The sequence below is a fragment of the Notamacropus eugenii genome, chromosome 6 (genome assembly GCF_028372415.1).
Source record: "Notamacropus eugenii isolate mMacEug1 chromosome 6, mMacEug1.pri_v2, whole genome shotgun sequence".
Lineage (NCBI taxonomy): Eukaryota > Metazoa > Chordata > Mammalia > Diprotodontia > Macropodidae > Notamacropus > Notamacropus eugenii.
Genome location: NC_092877.1, coordinates 96407201 through 96423978, shown reverse-complemented (window position 1 = coordinate 96423978; position 16778 = coordinate 96407201). Strand labels below are relative to the sequence as shown.

General features: G+C 38.5%; 2 protein-coding genes across 8 annotated transcripts in view; one reads left to right on the top strand and one right to left on the bottom strand.

Moving 5' to 3' along the window:
- Positions 1-7333, top strand: part of ATP8A1 (ATPase phospholipid transporting 8A1) — a 278564-nt gene extending 271231 nt beyond the window's left edge. For all 7 annotated transcript variants that reach the window (XM_072620622.1, XM_072620621.1, XM_072620616.1 and 4 more), the window contains 2 exons: positions 1140-1231; positions 2295-7333. In XM_072620622.1, the coding sequence (XP_072476723.1) occupies positions 1140-1231; positions 2295-2392 (190 nt within the window). In that variant the 3' untranslated portion in view covers positions 2393-7333. The remainder of the gene's footprint in view (positions 1-1139; positions 1232-2294) is intronic.
- Positions 7334-7855: 522 nt separating this feature from the next.
- Positions 7856-16372, bottom strand: SHISA3 (shisa family member 3). The gene is given in 3 exon segments (XM_072620624.1): positions 7856-12668; positions 15347-15748; positions 15751-16372. Coding segments are annotated over 3 exon segments (942 nt in total). The 5' UTR covers positions 15836-16372; the 3' UTR covers positions 7856-12213.
- Positions 16373-16778: the final 406 nt, after the last annotated feature.

The following is a 16778-nucleotide window of genomic DNA, read 5'->3' as shown; positions in this document are numbered from 1 at the left end:
TTTCAGTCATTATATGATTAATTATATGAATTTACTGTTATCAGAAAGACTGGTGTGAAAATCTATTGAAAAATAAATATTTCCCTTTGCTGTGTTATATTGTATAATTATTTCTAAAAATAGTTTGAACTTCACATTTTAAAAATAAAATTATAAACACATTTTCTGTTACTATATCCCAGTAGGATTTGAATTATTCTGACTGGAGAGCTATACACAATATTTACATGGTGTTAATTTTCCTTCTTTACATAAATGAAACATCCGCAGGGATTTTTTGTTGTTGTTATTTTCCAAGACATGTTTTTGTACCCTAAGAAACAACATGAAAAAACATGTTTATAATTAAGGGGTTTTTTGCCCACAGTCAGCATGATATCTTTAGAATATTCTGTATTGTAGAATACGTTTTGAATCTAGTACCTCAATGAACATGGTCTGACTTCATCTGTCCGTGATAGTTAAGTATCTGTACTGCTTTCTCAAGCGTGTGATTCTATAGTATGCCAGTATAACTGATAGAACGTAAAATGTACATGCAACTGATTCATCCCTGTTCCTCTCCTAAGATAATACCCACAGTAGAAAATACTTCATGATTTTGTGGTGTTAAAATATAAAATGAATAAATGTCATAGAAGGATAAAACAATTGGTTACAATATTATTATCTCTTAGTAAAACAGATTCATGCTCAGGCTTTCCAAGTGACTCATTCTACCTGATGTAGTAGAAATTGATTTAAGAATTCTTTGCAGGCCTATCTTGAGCCATAATTTTTAAAGTAAGCAGAAATACCGAAAATCATCTTGTCTTTTAATCCCCAACACTTTTGTTCCCATTTACTTGCCTTAAGTAAATACCGGAAGTTAAAAAGAAAAGTTTCTTTTGACTGGATTATTGGGGTGTAGTATTCTTCAAATATGGAAACAGCTTAAGATGCGGTGTATAATATAAACTGGGGTTACGTGAATCCTCTTTTTTAAAGAAGTAAAATCAGTAGATTACAAATTTCTTGAAGAAGTGCTTGTTTACAGTTTGAATATTTATTCTTCTGGCCCCTAGGTTAAGCTCTCATATCATTTGCATATTTCCTTAGTATATAATTGTGTGTTTCTCATGTTTGCACTCTCTTGGTAGTCTAACAGAAAGAGCACAGCTTTTGAAGAATGTCTTTAAGAAAAATCACGTGAACTTGTACCGTTCTGAATCTTTGCAACAAAACCTACTCCGTAAGTGTTGAGCTTTAATTCGTATTTTTCCTTTAAAGAGTCTGTGTTGGCATGATTCATAAATATTGTTGACATAAGGTTTCTGTGGTATTGTACAATATAAAACTCATTGCCTGCTACCAGAAAAAATAGGATGCCACTACAAAATAAAGCACACAATTTACATATCAGCAGAGAATTCCTTTAGCCCAGCAATCTAAATTTGTCTTTATAGTATAGCTACAAAAAGTAAGAAATCAACAAAGCAGACAGTAAAATGTTGTATTTTATGGTCCTTTGCCACATTTCAAAAAGGTTGCGATGATAGAATGTGACGGGATATGGTAAAGTAAGTACTTTGGATAATGTACATTAACTTTTATAAGAGATAATTTTTTTACTTGTTCTATTTTGCGAAAGGAGTGGGATTCTTACATTAAACAAAATATCTATTTTTTATTTTTTCACTAAAAATATTCATAAATAAACACTTATAAAATTGGTTAGATATTCTACCTTATATTATGAGAATCTAAAAATAAACACTATTATTTTAAAGAAGTGTATCATCAGACCCAAAGTAAATTTCTCATTCATATTGTTAATGCTTAGTTTTTTATTAGCTTGGTGTTATTTGCATATCTGACTTTTTTTAAATTACCTGTACTGTAACTTTTTTTTTATTACATTTTAAAATATAGGAGATGTTTGATATAAATGGAAAATACATTCTAAAGAGCTCTGAGAGTAGGGAAACCTAGAAAAACTGCTGCTCCCTGTGTTGATCCTGCCCTTGGATTTCCCATCATGTTGACCAAAGAGTGCATCCTCAGTGGCAGAACCAAGGAGACAGGAGGTGGCAGATAGCCAAGGGGAGGAGGGCCACAGGGGAATAGGAGTATGACTTATTTGTCCCACCATGAAACCTAATGAAAGGAAAGTGTCATTGTGCTATATAAATATAGTTGGAATGTTACCCACAACATGTAAATATTCAAAACTCCCAAATGACAAGGATTCCCCATAGTCTGCTTCCAGGTGCTTTTTCAGAGTAAATAATTCCTATTTTCTTTTGTATCTATAGATGGATATGCTTTCTCTCAAGATGAAAATGGAATAGTTTCACAGTCTGAAGTGATTAGAGCTTATGATACCACAAAACAAAGACCAAATGAATGGTGAAAGGAACTTTGCTTAAGAAGTGGGCTCGAATACTTACTTCCGTAAGACAACCTGCTAGGTCTTTACTGGAATCCATGAAATAATTCCAGTCCAGGAAGTTACAAAACAGATCCGTGCTGATGTCGTTGCGTGAAGTTCAGATTCATCTATTATGTAGACATAAGCACTGTGGGACTATACTGTAACATCTCTTTCAAAGTTTTATAAACAAGTATTTGCCTAATCTTTGTAAACAGAAGTTGAAAATGACCTTGTATCCTGCCAGACTGCTTCCTTAAAATGAGGCTCTTTCAGTGTTGTTCTTACTCCACACCTTAGGAGAAAGCTAATGCTGAGATTACTGAATATACCATACGATGATAGACCTTTACCATTTATGAAAAATGTGAAGTGGCATTATGTCAGAGGGACTGGTAACAGGACTCAGATTAAATGAGCTGAAAACCAGCATTTTTAAGGGGCGGACTCACCTTCCCGAGCAAAATGTCTAAGCAAGGCATCGATTGTTGTTAGTTGTCACAACCGTCCGAATAAATGTTTGCCAAAGAAATTCAATAAATGTATTTCTCTTTCAGTAGCCATTTGCACAGAAATGTCAAAGGAAGTTTCCTTCTTGTCATTTTGTCAGAACTGCATGCCTGACTTTTTATCTGTAAGATGATCAGTTTGCAAAAATGAGTCAAATTCAGGTTTCGTCTATGGCGTTTGCTACTAAAATCTGTAACGTTCTGCACCTTCAGCCTTACGAATGCTTCTTTCCTCCTTGTCTCGTTTGGTCTGTCAGTGTCAGAGAGGTACGTTTTAATGTGGCTACTCTCTTGGTTGTAGTGGTAATTTTCTAATGTTGTGTTCATATCTATCAGCCAGCTTTAGTGTATTTCCATCTTTTTCTATGATGTTTCTGCTCTAAATTTTCTGGCCTGACACGGTATTGTAAAGTCCTAAGAGGAGCTTTTTTTTTTTCCACTTGAGAAAAATACATTTGCATATTTATATAAGATTTCCAAAGTTTCTGTTCAAATATTTGGAATACCACATCAGATAAATGCATTTGCTTTTATAATCTACTTTGGTTCTACCTTTCGGTCCCCCCCCAGAGGTTACTTCTGGCTTACGCAGCCAAACCATGTGTAATCTATATTTAAGAATGAGTAATTAGTTTGCAGTTCAGTTGTCAGAGGTGGCTACCACATTTCTTTTAACTAAAATGAATCACATGCTAATGGAAAAAACACATTTTCAACTGGCAAAAACTAAATTGCCCATTTTACCCAAGTCATACTTTGGAAATGAGGAGCACTTCTCATAAATAGGTTGTACTGATATGTTTGTTAAATGAATGTTTACTTCATTTGGCACTTCTGAATTATCTATTAAAAATGTCTATTTTGATACCAAAAGTAAGTGACAAAACGTACTTAACAAAGCATAAGCAAATTTGTATTCCCATTTTAAACATATTGCTTTTATTTTCGATAAAGAGAATTCCAATTTTCAGATACATATATAGATTGAAACACGTGTTGCCTTTCGGTGAGTAGCAGATTTGCCTTTCAGTAAAGAATAGATGCCTAAAAAGTGAAACTTGCTTCTTTTTTCTTAAGCAAAGCCTTTTGTTGGGTTAGGGTTTTTGAAAATTTTTTATGTAAAACATTTCCATATTAGTCATTTTGTAAGCCTTTTGTTTTTAAGAAAGGAGAGCTTACTAAATCAACCCTTGAGTTTCACAAGTTCACAGTCATTATTCTAAATTCAAATTTAAAATAATTAGGTCATATCTTAAGGGCATCTAAGGTCTCTTTCAGTTTTGGACTTCTTTGGTTCTATGGCAAAAGAATTATTTCACTCACTATATCCACAGCTATTCTCTACTTACTTCTTTGCCAAGTAAATTCCCTTCCATTCTGTCTTTCAAATTTGTACCTACAGAAGGATGTCACACATTCAACTTAGTTTTAGTCCAAGGTCTGTTCACTTCCAATCTATATTCAGAGATACAGATTTAAGATATAATCCAGAAAGATCATTGAAGAGTTGAGTATTGGATAGTAGAGCTATTTTCAGAATTACATCATCTTTAAAGTTTAAAATGTTTAATGTCTAAAATTATTTATTCCTTCTTTTAAATGTATCTTTAATCATCCCTTCCCTGGGTCCATATATATGCTTTCATATATGTATATAGATAGATATACACCCAAGTGAAGGTAGTTGAGATAAAACCAGAAATATTCTAAAAGAAGTAAATATAACCCATTTGCAAAAAAAATAGGACTTGCAAAAATAAAATTCATTTTCTACTTCTATTTCCTGCCCCTCATTCCTAAGACCTTAACTTCCAAAAGTTATCAATGGGATAGAATTGAATTTCCTGGCCTGAGGAAGGTAATACTTCATTGATCCATGATTTACTTTGGTGAAATTCGTTAGCATTAATGGGTTGTATCTATATAATTTATTCTGAATTATTATTTGAACACAGATGACTCAATTTCTACTAACAATTGAGTTACCGTCTGGCATAGAGAATAGGGTCCTGGATTTAAAGAAGACAATTCGAATTCTGCTGCAGATACTTAGTATGGCCAACGTAATTTACCTCTCTGAGTTTCGTTTGCCTCATCTATAGAATGAAGACTATAATCCCTGTAGTACCTATTTAGTGGGATTGGTAGGATATTGTGAAATGAAAATATAAAGCATTTTTTAAACTTGCATGTACTATATAAATTTGTTATCAGTAATATCCACATTTCTGTTCCAAAAAAGAACATTTTAACAAAAAAAACCATCTCTTTGTTTTCATGAATCAAACCTTAGTAAAACTTAAATATGCTATTTAATCTTAGGGTCTTTACCTTGCTAAAGTAAATCACAACTACTCTAAGATTTCTTGTTACCATCTTCATAAGAAAAAAGTTTTCCCAGGATTAATAGAGCTGATGAGGTACACTAATTCTACCTTTCTGTCTTTGTAGCCTGTTCCAAAGCAGAATGTCTGTCTTAGAAATCAGACATCCCATGTTGGTTTTTACCATTAGGCACAAAGGAAATGTTGCTTCACAAAAGCTATCACTTATCAATTTGAGTTCATGTGGAAATCTCAACTTATCTAGCTGTATCAGGGTTTTAATGGTATATTTGCACCAAGTAGTCGCTATTTTCTACAAAAAAAAAATTAACAGCCTAATGATGTTTCTCAGGAAGTTAGTGTTAAAAAAAATAGAAATGGTCCGGATACTTTAGTTGAAAAAAAGAACTTCAGGCAATCTTTGCCTATTGCTAATCAGGTCAGATGTGCTACACACTTTAACGTGTCCCCTGCTCAGTAGAGTTAGTTTTATGCATTTTGCGTATACTTATTAATCTAAGCCAGAGGCTCCTGCTAATTTCAAGTGAGAAAAATGAATGGTCAGTTATTGAACATTAAATCTTATTGTGAAACAGATTATAATTTCTGAACTCAGTATTGTGAAATTCTGCATAATGTGCAGTGCTTAATAATAACTTTGCATTTAAAATCCCCTTTCATAAACAATGCCAGCTATAAATCATTGATTTCTTACAAACAATTGTGAAATACTTACAACTATGTCATAATTATTGTGTAGCTAAGCTCAACGATTTTTATATGTATGTGAAATTGCCTTTTGGCAATTCTTCATTTAAGAATTCTTTCTTCAAATAAATCCGTAGGCTTAGGAATAATCAGTTTCTAAAATTGTTCCCCGACATGACTGCTAAACACACAGACACACACACACACACACACACACACAAACACACACAAAACCAGAGGGACCAGCTTTGTCTGGTTCTCTTTGTAAAGCATGTAACACCAATGAGATGATGATGATAATGAAAATTTCTACTATACCTATGAAAGGTTACCATATTGTGAATTTTTCTCATGAAAATAACTAAATGTCATGTATGAAACTTCTATTTTGTTGCATTTTAATTAACCTTGGACAGCTATAAAATTGGAATGTATGTTACATTTTAAAGGAAAGGAAATGAATTTTTCCCTTTTGAAACCTTGATTCATTTTCTATGTAAAAGCAGCTGTGTTTTTGATGAGTTTATAGTTTGTCTGCATGAATTAATATTTTAAAGTGGCCTAAGCAAATGCATGGCTTTTGCTATAAATCTTGGTATTTCTTTCTGCCTTCCAAAGTCATATCATAGTATATCCAAGAATTAATGTTTGGTAGGCAAACAGATTGGTCCTCAGTTTGACCTTTTTAGATGAGTATATTCTTTTCAAACAAATTTCAGCATATTTAACTAAATCATTTATTTGGATTGATTGGCAGAAATTTTGCATTTTAAAGTTTCTTGGCAAATAAACCTCAAGCAGGAAATATGGTAGCATTCTGAAGATTGAATTTTCCTATCTGCTTATTCTTAATTCTGACTTCTATAAGTGAATCTCTTGTTGTAAAAATGTGACCAGAATATATAAAAAGATTACGTTTGTGTTTTGTTGTTCTAGAATAGAAGCCATAAATACAGTTAGCAGTGAGTTTTTTCCTACCTTAAGCTTCATTTTGAACTTAAGTATTTCAGTGTATATTAAGTGAATGTGCTGCACTGAAAGCAGCAGCTAGACAAAAGTACAGTTTGTATTAAAGGGAAGGTAGGGGATTTTCTGACAGCACCACGCTGTTACTGCAGAAACTGTTGTGGGACCTTCACAATTGCATGAGTGGAGAGTTGTTTGACTTCGTGTTTATGGTAGTTTTCTCAGGTTTGTTTTAACTTGACATTAAATGCACTGTGTTTTATAAATAGTTATTAAAATTTAGTAATGTTCAGTTCTGTGCAGTGTTACATGTCACTGGCATTTTGTGAATGTGCATGTTTTGACCTGCAAATTTTAAATGCATTGTCTTTTAATTGTTATTAAAAATGAAATAAAATGTCATTACATAAAGAAAAGTCTTCATGTTTTCAATACTCGTCCAAAAAAATTTCAAAATAGTTGTTTGAGTTTCTTTAATGATGTATAGAACCTGTATTGCTTTGGAAAAGAATTTGTTTTTTGAAACCTACAACCCACCAAACACCCCCTCCTTTTAAACTAATGAAATGAAACATAATGATGATTGAATGTACTTTTACTCTTCGTTGGAAGTATGTGTTTTATTTGTATGGAAATAGGAGAAAGAGAAAATTGTTTTTACTACTCGTAAATCATTCCTGAACTATTAGCAGATTTAATTGGACACTTGGTATTAATACACATTGTACTTGTCCTGACTACTTTAAGGTATATATATTATGAGAATTTTGAAGTCCTTTGCCCAGAACTGTAGTTTATTTCTCTATGTATTCTTAGCATTTCTGACTTCACATTTCTCTATTTTTAATAACACAAACCACCTCATCTTAATTGGAAAAAGAACAATATATCATCAGCCTGGACTATTTATAAGTTACTAGTAAGAAATACTGAATAGAAAATATGAAATTTCATTTTATTAGTTTCAAGAATACACAATAACTAGAGTTTCAACAGAATTCTTGTCAGGCCAGATAATTAATTGGGATTAGCAACAATTGTGTGCAGATAAACAGCATAGTAACAGTTTCTTTTCTTGAGGTTAGACATATCCCCATGGAGTCTTTCTTCACTATTAGTGCTCTAAGCAAATCCTTTTTCAGATAGTACGAAAGTAAATTTCAGTCTGTCCCAGGACAACCATCACAAATTCCTAAGTGGTGAAACCCAAATTACTATGTTTTTACTATGCATAACCATATGTGTGTGTACGCACACACATTCAGGTTTATTTTTGTTGTACTTATTCACCCTCAGGTCATAGGATAATTTTTTTAAAAGCTAGAAGGGACAACCTTGGAGGTACTCTAGTACCACCCTCTTATTTTACTGATTAGGAAAATAAGACCCAGATAGGTCAGCTGACTTGCCCAGGTAGTAACAAAGCTGGAGTTTAAACCCAGGTTTTCAATACCAAAGTCCACCACTTTCTACTGTGAGCTTTCAAAAGTAAATGAAACACTCTTGGATACATCTTAATTGAGTTTAATGCCACCTTCATCTATGGAAGTTCCTTAATTAAAAATATGAATAATTTCTTAACAAACTAAATTTTAGGTACCGCACGGGTTAAGAAGAAATTCCCCTAAAAGAAAAGGAAAAAAAGTAGGGAAAACTCCCAAGAATGTCATCTATTTGGACAATTTAAAAGCTTTTCCCCAACACTAATGAGATTATCCACAAAGTAAAATAGATTATAAAAAAAAAAGTCAATTAAATCATTTATGTTTGTTTTGGAATGCATTATATGAATATTTTTATAATGGCTACAATTTATATGGCACTTTTAGGTTTGCAAAATACTTCACAAATAATCTCTTTATATGTCATTTTACAAATGAGGAAATTGAAGCAGATAGAAATTTTGTCTTGCCTCAGGGTATGAGACTAAATTTAAACCTCAGATCTCCCTGACTCTGCATTCTTGAACTGTGCTGTCCACCTAGCTACCCAGTAAATCTGCTTAATTATTTTTTCTTAAGCCAATAATAAAGTAAGTTTGCCATTCCCAAGTACACGTTGATGTAGTGGTAGATTTGTTGTGTTTAAAGAGAAGCTTGTCAGTTATTTAAAATATTCTGTCATTTTGTTGTTCAGTTTTTCATTCATTTCCTATTCTTCATGATCCTATTTGGGGTTTTCTTGGCAAAGATACTGGAGTGGTTTGCCATTTCCTTTTCCAGCTCATTTTACAGATGAGAAAACTGAGGTAAACAGGGTTAAATGATATGCCCAAGGTGACATAGTTACTGTCTGGTGCCAGATTTGTACTCAGGAAGATGAGTCTGGCACTCTCTCCACTTCACCGTATAGCTGCCCCACTCTGTCAACAGCCAAGGGATAATTGTGTCTAAAGAGCCAAAGCAAATTCTCCTGTTTATCACAGAGAACTCTAATCAAGAAAATCTGTTTTGCAGTAGCATTGTAAGAATTGATCATAACTTTTCCTTTTAATAGATTGCCTGAAAAGTAGGTCAACAAAATGTCCCCCACCCCACCCCAGGAAATATAAGGTCAGATATGTGCCTCTTCTTTTATTGTAGGATTTACATTATCCACAATAATGGTTTAATGCAGATGAATGCTGGTTGTTCAACTAAAACAATAGTCAAGTGCAATTTATACTTAATCACCTAGTTATGAAAGTCATTTGGGAGCGGGGATTATCCTACTGGCTATAATCATGAGGTTGCAGGCAACACTGACTGCTGAAAGACACCAGAGGGATGCCCATATCCGTTTCTTACATCATGGGACAATTGCAAGAAATGAATTAAATGTCATAGAATCTTTTTGTTCTGTTGTCTGAAAGAACATTCCCGTACATCAATGTGACACTATTGCTGGACAGACAGCGAGGACACTGTTAAATGTATAGACTTTCTCCATTATGTCACTACATTTCTACACTTTCTATCATAACATCTAATCTGTATGAATAAATCCAAGGTATATAGAGGGGTACTTTATTATAGGCTTATGCCACATACTGGATTAAGAAATGTTAATTGAGTTAATGCGAAAGAATGATGAAATTATTGTGAAATTGACATTATCAAAGGTGTAGGGAAAGTGGCACGTAGCGTATCTACTGCTTAAGCACTGGACGGGTTGCTTCCCCTTTCAGGGCTTTTGTTTATTCCTCTCTATCTATGAAATGAAGGGATTACCCTAGATCTCCCATAAGGGCCCTTTTCTCTCTAGGCCTATAATAAACTCACACAAATGGTATCTATTTTCTATGGATGTGTATTATGCAACAATTATTCTGGACTGCTTTCACAATGCCATTTACAGGAGACTTCTTACTCTTGAAGCTATCCTTATAAGTTTCCATTACCAGCAATGCTGAAAGAGTGTGAATATGTTGGAAGTTAATGACCACTCTAAAGTGGAAATAGTGCTTAGAAAGACTTAAGGTTGAGGTTTTAAAGATTTTAATAAATTAACTTCAGAAACCCTATTAAATTCCTCACATCAATAGATTTGTTTTAAACAGGTTTCCCATGAATTTATTACAGAAATAAAAAGAGAAGGCGTAGTACAATTTTTAACTAATAAGTCTTTTAAAAAAAAACCATTCAATTACTTATAGCCAACAAGCTCAGTTGGTTAGAATATACTGTTGACAATGCTAAAGTTGTAGTTTGATCTCTGTGAGTCTGAGTTGTGCTGTTTCATAGACTGAAGCAGAACCTTTAAGCCATAGCAAATGTGTATGTATACTTATCATCTGGGGATATACCAAGATTTAGATCGGTCAACAGACGAACAGGTTTCCTGAGATAAGCAACTGTTTTATATTTATTTGTATCTTCTGCATACTCTGCATACATAGACACTAGAGAAACCTCAACTTATGTTTCACTGGTAGTGAAGCAGTTATGTATGCAAAGACTCCACATATGAAAACAACTGCAACCTGTATCAATGATACAAGCCATTATCACTAATACAAGTTTCAGATCCATTTTAAAAATATTTGGAGGACGTACAGAAACCAAGTTGTTCTTAGATGATCATAAGGGTCTATCCCTGAATAAGTGACTGTCATAAAAGAAAGGAAGATACAATAGATAGCATTTTTACTAACTTTCTTCACCTTTTTAGGTGCACAGTGCCTAGAATATGGTAAGTGAGAATATAGTAAGTGCTGAATATATGCTTATTACCTGCATATTTTTTATAATCAGATATAAGAAATTGCTTTTTAACGCAATTTAAATTCAATATTAGATACCACTAAATTTCTAAATTTAGTAATAAATGTCTCTTGCTGATTATCAAGTGGTTTACATAGGTCTTCTATAAAATGAAGTGCTTTGATTAAACACTATAAAGTTTTCACAAAAATAAATCAAATACTGCATCTCACGACAGTATGTATGTATCTGGTCTTTGCTCAAAGAACGCTTGGACTTAGCTATCTACCACAGATTAACAATAATGGGAATTTTAACCACAGCTTTTATTAACATAAAAATTCAGTGTGATTACTAAATAATTAGTATTGTCAATGTGTAAATACATTAAATTACAAATATCACATTTTTTACATAATTAATTTTACAAATAAAACTTTAAGATTCAATTGTCCAACTTTCATTTATATACTAAATGTCACTGAACCAAAGTTCACAATAAATATTCCCTAGGGGGAAATCTTAGTTAGGATTTGCCTAACAATGAAAATTACTTATTAAATTTTTTCATATCGTCTTGTCTTCTGAAAAGTATGTATTTTGAGTTGTGTGGTTACTAATACAATAATTATCTCAACGTATTTAAATACTGTCCAAGATGCTCAGGGTTCCCTTCGTTTATTAAGAAGTGATTAGGGTTTTTTTTTTGATGAATTTCTGATAACTATAATCAGGTACTTCCTTTTTTGTTATAATTAAATTAACCACTCAGTCTTAAAAGAGTAACTCCTAATATCTTCTATACAAACAATGTTTTGAGTTGACTAGTGAAATATTTTCAACAGAAACTGGTTTGAACTTCTAATTGCTGCAATTATGAGTAAATCAAATTAAAATGTAATAGTCACCTTTTTTTTAGAAAAAGGCAAAAAAAAAAAGTAATTACCTAAAACATCCATTTTGTGTAATCCAAATGAGAGAACATATTAATTCTAGAAAAGAAATATTTTTCCATGATGATCTTGTTCTGATGCCCCAGAACATCATCTTAGTGTTAACATGAGCATAACTCAAAACACACTCCACTTGTCCTTTACTCTGCTGCATTATTCATATCAACTTGGGCTGAAGTCTGAGCAGCTTTTCCCAGGAAGTGTTGGCTCCTGCTGGAGGGGATAAGCAAAATACTGTGGTGACACCAGGAATCCAGATGGTTGAGTCAGGTGGATTGAATGACCTGTCTGTAAACAGCCTGATGTGTAAGGTGGAGGAGGTGAGGGCACCAGACAACCAGACTCAGCTCTGGCGAAAGAAAATCTTCGAATGGAGCCTCCATTGGAGCTTGAGCTGGTCGCAGTGCTGGATTGCCTTGAGGGTGTCCTGAGGTTAGTGGAGGTCAGAATCATGGGTAGGGTCTCATTCTGATAGCTTCGAAGTGAGAAACGAATGGGCTGCTGAGAGGTTTGTTTAGGTCTTAAGCAGGTGCAACAGTAAATAGCTACTAAGGAGCCCAGGATAATAAAGGCGATGAAGATGGAGCCAACGATCAGGAATGGCACGTAGACTGGTTCTAAAAGCCAAAAAAAAAAAAAAAAGGAAGATGTTCTTGTTAAATACTTTCAATGCCTTCCCGTTCTATTTAAAAGTATCATGTTCTGGCTGCTCATTGGCTTGAGTTCAAGATGTGGGAGACCCAGAGGTCTTGTAACTCCATTTCTCAAAACTTTTTATTTACAACTTCCAATGCACATTGATTCCAGGTCTAATGACTAAAGAGGGAGAAACCAAACCAAGATTGCAATTTGTTAGCCACATCTTTATATTACCCTCGCTGGGAAATCATTATGGCTGAAAAATCCCTGCCCTCATTATAGCAATGGGGGTAGGGGCAGCAGAGTTTAATTTGGACTAATTTGATAGTGTTAAAATGTTAAAATGTTATTCAGATCAGACTTGTCTTGAAAACTTTCTCTGGCATACCAGAAGCACCAATTCACAGCTGAAAGCCTGGGACCTGGTTTGACCTGCATTTAGAACTTGTTTTAAGAAACTCCAGAAACCCGTATAAAAATCCACAGCATTCTCTGTTTCCTAATCCTCTTCATGACTTAGTCACATCTCTTCTACAGCTTCTTATCAACAACTCCCTGGGCCCAAGAAGGACTAAATGTTTATTTCAAGGCATCTAGGCCCCTAAATCTCACTGTTACTGAACCCCTGAGAGGTGGGACTGGGCCAAAGACTGACCATGCTACTGCTGCGATTCTTGATATCTTCAACCCTAATTTTCTGCATGACAACCTTTTTCATAAGCAAGGTCAAATTCCATCTTTATTTGCACCCACTCCATGTAAATATATATGAGATGTATATGTCTCATGTACTGTCTCTCTGTTCATCAGTTAATCGCCCAAGTTGGCCAAGACTTCCCTTGTAAAAGCTGCATTTAAGAAAGGTTTAGCGGTAGCCAGATGGGTTGAAGGGATGTGGAGAGAAATCCACAGTATTGCTTGCCCCCTTTTAGGTGTGACTCTGTTCACTGTAAAGAAAATATGGAGGAGGGACAATGCATAGAGAGACAGAGATGGAGACAGAGACGTAAGACAGAGAGAAAGAGGGAGAGAGAGAGAGAGAGAGAGAGAGAGAGAGAGAGAGAGAGAGAGAGAGAGAGAGAAAGAGGAAGAGAGAGAGATTCCTAGGCAGCTAGTAGCAAGAATGCTGTAACCCGAGAAATTAAGCATAAATGGTTTAAGAATCTCCAACCCAAAGGAGGTACCAGGTTCTGAAATGAGGAGGAGGAGGAGGAGGAAGGAGTGGTTGGGAGAGATTGGTGCCCTCTCTTTTTCTATAACAACAATAATAATAACTGACATTTATAGAGGTTTTTCAAGTTTGCAAAGTGATTTAAAACCATGTAAATGGATTCATTAATACAGGCAGCTGTTTTTGCGGAGTAAGCAGGCTACTCACAAGGAGCATTTAAAATAATCCCCACAACTACTTCCCAAGTCTTCCTCCTGACGTACGAGTGACCCCCAAACACAAAGAAATGAGGGGAATAACCAGATTCTAAAAACACTTATCCAGGAAAGCTCTTATTCCTTCCCTTTCCAAAAGCAATCCCTCTCATCTGCGGAGGGCTTCTTCGCTTGCCTTTACCTACTCCCACCGACCCGGCAGCTGCCCTCTGGCCACTTCACCTGTTTGCTCCAAATCTCCACGACGTCAGGGCTCCCTGGCCTCGCTGTCTCCTCTGGTTTCGTTGACCTTTAAACCATGCCTAGAGTGTTTGCCCAAAGTTAAGACTCAGGTGGAAAAAAACCCAGCCAGCCTTCTTCCTAAGGTATAAGGTTCCCGGGCCGGGCCGGTGATTTATTCGGCTCTGAAGGTAGCGGAAACTCGAGCCGTGTTTTGTGATGCGAGAATAAAGGGGAGGAGGGCTGCCTACTGGGGCTTTTAAAATCGCCACGCCGGTGGCGGGGATTTGCGCTGTTTTCAGTTTGCTCGTGGGGGGAGGGAAAGGGTAATTCGATGCAAAGAAAGGAAAGGGGATGGGGGAGGGGGGCGGGAAAGAGTTAAAAGAAAAAGTGACTGAGGCTTTGCCTTCGGCGCGGGGCTGTTGATTAACTGGCGTCCGGAGTAAAGTTTCACACTCCATCAGCACTCACTAAAGTCTCCCAGCTCCAGGGACACCGCAGACCCGCACTCTCCCCCCACTCACCTCACTAGTCTACGTGGAAAACTCGGAGAATTGGGGCACTGTCGCCCAAGCCTACAATACCACGTACACGGGGCAAGCATGCCAGCCCTTGGCGCCTAAGTGAGGGCAGCTTAGGGAGTGCCAGGCTCCGTGCTAAGTCCTGAGAAATCAGAACTAGATCTGATCTCCGCCAGGGAGGGAGGGCCGGCTTCCTCAGGTTAACTGGCACTCGGACCCGTGCCCATCTCATGGGCTGCGCGCCTCCTCTGCCCGGCCACGGAAAGTGGGATGGGGAGGAGTGGAATTGGGCACCCGCGTCCCCGGTCTCACACCCGTCCCCTCTAGTCCCACACGGAGGACTAGCCCTGGGGGGATGTGAGGGGGAGTCGGAAGGGAACCGAGAAAGCAGCCCCTCCTTCCTCCCCCTCGGTCCTCTAAGGGGCTCAACCTTGGGAGGGGGTAGGGTAGAAACAGACCAGGCACGCGCGCACCCACACACGAGCGCGCACAAGCCAGCACGGATGGCGAGATGGGGGAGCGACACTTACGCGCGGTGATGCCCGGGTGCTCCAGCTCGCCGCGATCGTTGGTGCAAGCTCCCTGCTCGAGCCTGGCGTCGGCGGCAGCGCAGCAGTAGCGCAGGGCGCAGGAGCCGCAGCAGATGGTGGCATCCAGCGTGTCGAAGTCCTCCGGGCACTGGAAACCCTCGTGGTAGTTGCCGTGCGCGTCCACCCAGCCGTGGCAGTACTCCCCGTCCTGCTGCGCCCCGGCGGGGCCCCAGCGCAACCAGGCCAAGAGGAGGCAGAGAGCCAGCAGCGCCCCCATCGCCTTCCCGAAGGATTTTAGGGAAAGGAGAGGGTGTGGTGGCGGGAGGCACGGGCAGGACCTGCGCTGGCTTCCCTTAGGCAGTAACTTGTGAAACAGGGGGCGCGTCGTCGCCCAGCACCCCGGGCTGCTCCCGCTGAGATCAGCACGAGCCAGGCAGGCGGTGGCGGTGGCTCTCGGATCCCCGCAGCCCCGAGGTCAGCATGGTGCATCAGGCAGACGTCGGCCGAGGTCGGGGGAGCGCTCAAGGAGAGGGCTACGCGAGGCGCTTCCTTGGGAATCCACTGGCTAGCAGGACGCGCCGGAGGGGGCAGGGGCGACGGCCGCCCTGGCTGCTGCTGCTTGGGTGACCGAGGCTCCTGGGGCTGCTGCTGCTGCTGCTGCTGCCGAGGCTGTTTACCCGGATCATAGTTCTCTGGGCTTGGGGGCGCTTCTAACACCCTGCCAACCCCCCCGCCCCTACTCCCTCCCCACTCCTTGCAGGAGGAATCACACCAAGAGGTGGGAAGTCGCTGGTGGAGGTCTTTCTCCCCGCACCTTTCCGAACTGCCTGGAGTAACCCAAGGGACCCGAGCCCGGTAAGAACGGGAGAGGCGTCCCACGTGTGGCGGCGGCTGGACAGCAGACGAGGCAGGCGATGAAGGCGCTCGTCCCGAGGGCTCATCACCGCTCCGCGGGCAGAGGGAGAAGAGGCTCCTCTGGTCTGAGCAGAGCTGCTGACAGCTTTCCCGGGAAGGAGTCCTTTAAAAGGAAAGAAGGAAGAGGAGGGGAGAGCGGTGGAGTGAAAGGGCGGGGGTGGGGTGGGGGGGTGGGGGTATAAAAAAGTCTGCTGTCCCGGGTCACAGTGCAGGAGCAAATCACTGCCTCGGCTGCTGCTCCCGAGTGATCCCGTCAGCCCTCAATCTTCCCTTCTCTCTCCCTCTACCGAGCAGCCCATTCGCCCCCCACTTTTCCCATTGTCACTGTAATAAAAGAGCCAGCCAGAAGTTCCAGGAGGCCCGAACCTGGCCCCCTAGGGACTCCTAACCCAGTCTCCCAGAGGCGAGTACTTCTGGAAGAACTGCCCCCACAGTGAGGGAGGGGATGCCCTCTGTATCAAAGCTTTCTTGCAGCTGTTTTCATCGTCCTTAGCTATGGCCATTGTTTTTAGTGCCG